Source organism: Sitodiplosis mosellana, unplaced genomic scaffold (assembly GCF_009176505.1).
Source record: "Sitodiplosis mosellana isolate CC-2019 unplaced genomic scaffold, AAFC_SMos_1.0 Smas_scaffold_5226, whole genome shotgun sequence".
Taxonomy (NCBI): domain Eukaryota; kingdom Metazoa; phylum Arthropoda; class Insecta; order Diptera; family Cecidomyiidae; genus Sitodiplosis; species Sitodiplosis mosellana.
Genome location: NW_022600468.1, coordinates 7,574 through 11,355, shown reverse-complemented (window position 1 = coordinate 11,355; position 3,782 = coordinate 7,574). Strand labels below are relative to the sequence as shown.

At 36.2% G+C, this 3,782-nt stretch overlaps 1 protein-coding gene across 1 annotated transcript; it reads left to right on the top strand.

Annotated features, from left to right (window-relative positions):
* Window positions 1–119: 119 nt before the first annotated feature.
* On the top strand, window positions 120–945 carry LOC129572572 (uncharacterized). Its single transcript, XM_055452558.1, has 3 exons — window positions 120–415; window positions 488–663; window positions 725–945. Exons 1-3 carry the CDS (start codon window positions 187–189, stop codon window positions 752–754), a joined length of 435 nt encoding a protein of 144 aa, XP_055308533.1. The 5' UTR covers window positions 120–186; the 3' UTR covers window positions 755–945.
* The last annotated feature ends 2,837 nt before the right edge of the window (window positions 946–3,782 follow it).

Sequence of the window (3,782 nt, the reverse complement as noted above, 5' to 3'; positions counted from 1 at the left end):
AAAAGTTTCATGGCAAGTTTGCATTTACTTTAAAATGAAATTAAGTTGAGTTACTCAAGTACTGTTTTATTTTTTTACAGAAAATACTCTTGCATATCTGACCAAGTGGTTGGAATGGCTTTCTCCAATTGAGAAATGGGGATGGGTCGCTATGAAGTCGATGCCAAAGTGGGACGAAGTTGAAGAATGCGTGGACGATCTCATCGCGAAGAAATTTATCGATGCGTCAAAGGAAAAGGAAATCCACGCAGAATATGCTCACTTGAAACATTTATTGAATTTTCAATTTCAAAATGGAAAGGAGAAAATGTATCCGCTCAACAGCGTTGGCTTGATGTTTTCGCGTTCTTGCGAACAAAAGATCTTCCATTCAACAACTTTGCCATTCTGATTGAATATGCGTTCACTATTCCAGGTGCTGAGTTACTTATTGATAAGTAAAAACTGAAATTTTGATATACTTATTTTTTTTCTTAAATTGTGATAGGTGCAAACTTGGTGTGTGAACGGCTTTTTTCATTAGTAACCAACTACTGGACCGACAAGAAATCTCGACTCACAATCGACACACTGAAGAGCTGGCTGCAAGCAAAATTCAACATGACCATGACTTGTGAACAATTCGCTGAATACATTCGTACCCGCGAAGATATTTTGCGGGAGGTAACATGCATTGAATAAATCCAAGCTTATTCAATAATAATGTTTTCTTTCTTTTTTTCAGGTTCAAGCTGATCCGAAATACCACGTTTGAATAATTGAAAAATGCGACCAAATCGATATCATTCAAATTTTCATAAGCAAATATTTGATCTCTGAACTATGAATAAACACTCCATACACTTTATCTATCAGTAGCACACAAGATGTTCTTGTTTTAATCGAATTTGGTGTTTTTTTTGTAATTTTTAACTAGTCCTATATTTCGACCGAAAAAATATAGGATGTCCTATATTCTCCTATATTTTTGACTCCGAACTCCTATTTATTCACCAAAATGGTCTCGTCACATTAGATATGAATATGACTCATTGAATGCGTGAAAAATTCAAAAAATCATGAAAATTCTACGTACAGTATTGGTGCGCAAAACAGAAAGTCATGACTTTCCGATTATGACTCATTCAATTATGAGTTATTATATTGTGACTCACTTCATGACTCAATTGTAAAACAGCGATTCACTTTTCCGAACAGGAGTCATAGAGCTACATTGATACGAAAAAAATTCGATTTCATGTACTTGTCATGGGAATGTACCGAAAAACTACTTTTTCAAAAATATTGACGATCAGTGCTCAGCCACTAGACAAGATTTTTGCAATCTGGAAGTGGTATCTGCCAGCACTATTCGAGCACTTATTATAACATATTATGGTTTAACAGCACTGGCGGTGCTGGTGACATGGACCTACCTAAACTTTGTTGCACTGTGATATCGATTTTCATACATTTTTTTTCCAATTTTCGTCGAATTCCTGCTCGTCACTGGTTGAAGCAGGAACTCTGAGAAGCGAGCAGAAATTAGTGGGCATCTGGACCTTTCAATATCAGCCACCAGGTCATCAAAATATTGAAAACTTCATTTGGAATTGACTGATGGCGTGAAACCTTCGAATATGCAAAAAATCGATTTTCATGGATTTTTCGAAAATTTGGGCAATTACTGCTCGTCACCGGTTGAAGTAGGAATTGTGGGGAGCGGGCAGAAATTAAAGGGAAAATTTAGTTTGGAATTTATTTTTGGGGCAAAACCTTCAAATATGCGAAAAATCGATTTTGATGGATTTTTTCGAAATTTTGGGCAATTACTGCTCGTCACTGGTTGCAGCAGAAATTCTGCGGAGCGAGCAGTAATCAGCAGAAATTGCGTAGAACACGAAACCGTGCTCGGATTTAAATTTTGGAACCGGTTGGGGCTAGCGTCACAGAGCTATGTTTTTGCCTTCATTTTTGTGAAGAGATCAACATTGCAATTCCCACTTTATTGAAAAAAATTCCAAGAAACTTCTGATGTCTTTCATATTTCGATTTTTCATGACTTTTATAACATTTCAAAGTAATTTTCATACTTTTCCGATCAATAAATACTGAAATATTTACATTTAAAAAAAAATTTAAGAAAAAAACTGACATTTCCCATATAAAATACATTATGGGCACCGATTTTACGAACAACGTTAGAAAATACATTTTACGGTTTGAAGGTTAAACTACTTTTGTTTCTTCGAAATTAACAAACACCTAATGTTAGTGTGTCGTACTTTTGCCTTCAAAATTTAGAAATAATCCGGAACACACTGTTTCTAATGATTTGTACAGTCCCTGTATTTGATTTCGACCAACACTATGCTTCCTATGTAATGCTTCCATCGGGTTTTTCTAAAAAACCCTGATTTTCAGGCTGAAATTGATTAAAAAGTTTGAGAAAAGTCTGACTCTTCTTTTATGAGTAGAACAAATGGTTCTATTCAGAATGAAGCACAAAATGAGTTTGCAATGCTATGTGTTGGCTGCTGTTCCAAGTTAGCAAGTGCAATTGACGACTGGCTATGATTTTCAATTCATGCAACGGCATGATTCAATAGCTCAAACACAAGCGCACGAGAAACTCACTAATCTATTAAATCGTATTTAAGTTGAGCCACACAATCGCTGGGATTTCTCATCACTGCCGCCAACAAGTGTACTACAAACACAATGTCAAAATCAATGTCAAATTCATCAACACAAGAGTGAAAAAGTGCATATTCAAAGCTTGTAGTACACTTGCTAGCACCAGTTGGCGCTTCGGTGCCATTATGTACAGGATATATTAAAGCTAATAACTATTTTCTTTTCATATACTGATTTTTTTCAGTATAGAGCCGGTTTCTTAACAATATTTATTTATTTTACACCGCCAAAAAACTGGCTGAATATTCAGTTTTGCAGGAAAATGACTCCAAGAGTCATGAAAAACCTGATCTTTTCGTATTTTTACAATATATGGTAATTTTATACAATAAATGGTTATAATAATCTCTCTTGATTGGTATCAAATTTGGGCTTAAAAGCATTGACACAAGATAACCTAACCGATACATGGAAATGCTTAGGTAGCCGAAATGTAAACGGTCCAATATAGCCTAACTTGAACGTGTAAAAATGAAAAACACTACAGATTTACATTTTGCCGTAACACATTAATATTGTAACGAAGAGCCAAAGTAATGCTATTTGGATTATTGGATTATTGGATGAATGCAGGGAGTCAAAGACTCGTCGCTCAGGCTGAATTCAGTCTATTGCGAGACGCCCGCTAGTAACATCTTTGAAATCGATGTACTTTTTGTAATCAATCCGATCCGTTCGAGTCGAAATTATGAAATATCAAAAATTTGTTTAAAGCAATGGTGTTGTTTACACGCTTTGTGGTAATATTTTACGATCTTGTGTATGTCGAGTGCATTTCGCGGCAGCATCACAACGTTTCCAAAGGTCCTGCTACGTACTTCACTGAGCCTTTCACATTCACAGATAATATGCGTCGTCGTTTCCGTTCCCCTTCCACAGAGTCTGCAGTCAGGGTCGTCACGAAAACCCATTTTTCTGAGGTGATAATAGGTTTTAGCGTGGCCTGTGATAAGGCCTACCGCTATTCTTGTATCTTGCTTTGTTAAACTCGTTAATTGTTTGGTCACTTTTTCATGTGGGTGTAAAACGAAAGCCTTCGTTTGCTCACATCTAAAGTTTCCTTGCCAGTTAAGTTTCTGCCGTTGATTGAGCCATGTTGAGGCCTC

What these genes read in the sequence shown, in the direction of transcription:
- LOC129572572 (XM_055452558.1), top strand. Translation starts at nt 187, where the DNA reads ATGCGTGGACGATCTCATCGCGAAGAAATTTATCGATGCGTCAAAGGA. An exon ending in ATATGCGTTCACTATTCCAG is followed by an intron (nt 416 to 487) that starts GTGCTGAGTTAC and finishes AAATTGTGATAG; the next exon opens with GTGCAAACTTGGTGTGTGAA. An exon ending in GCGAAGATATTTTGCGGGAG is followed by an intron (nt 664 to 724) that starts GTAACATGCATT and finishes TCTTTTTTTCAG; the next exon opens with GTTCAAGCTGATCCGAAATA.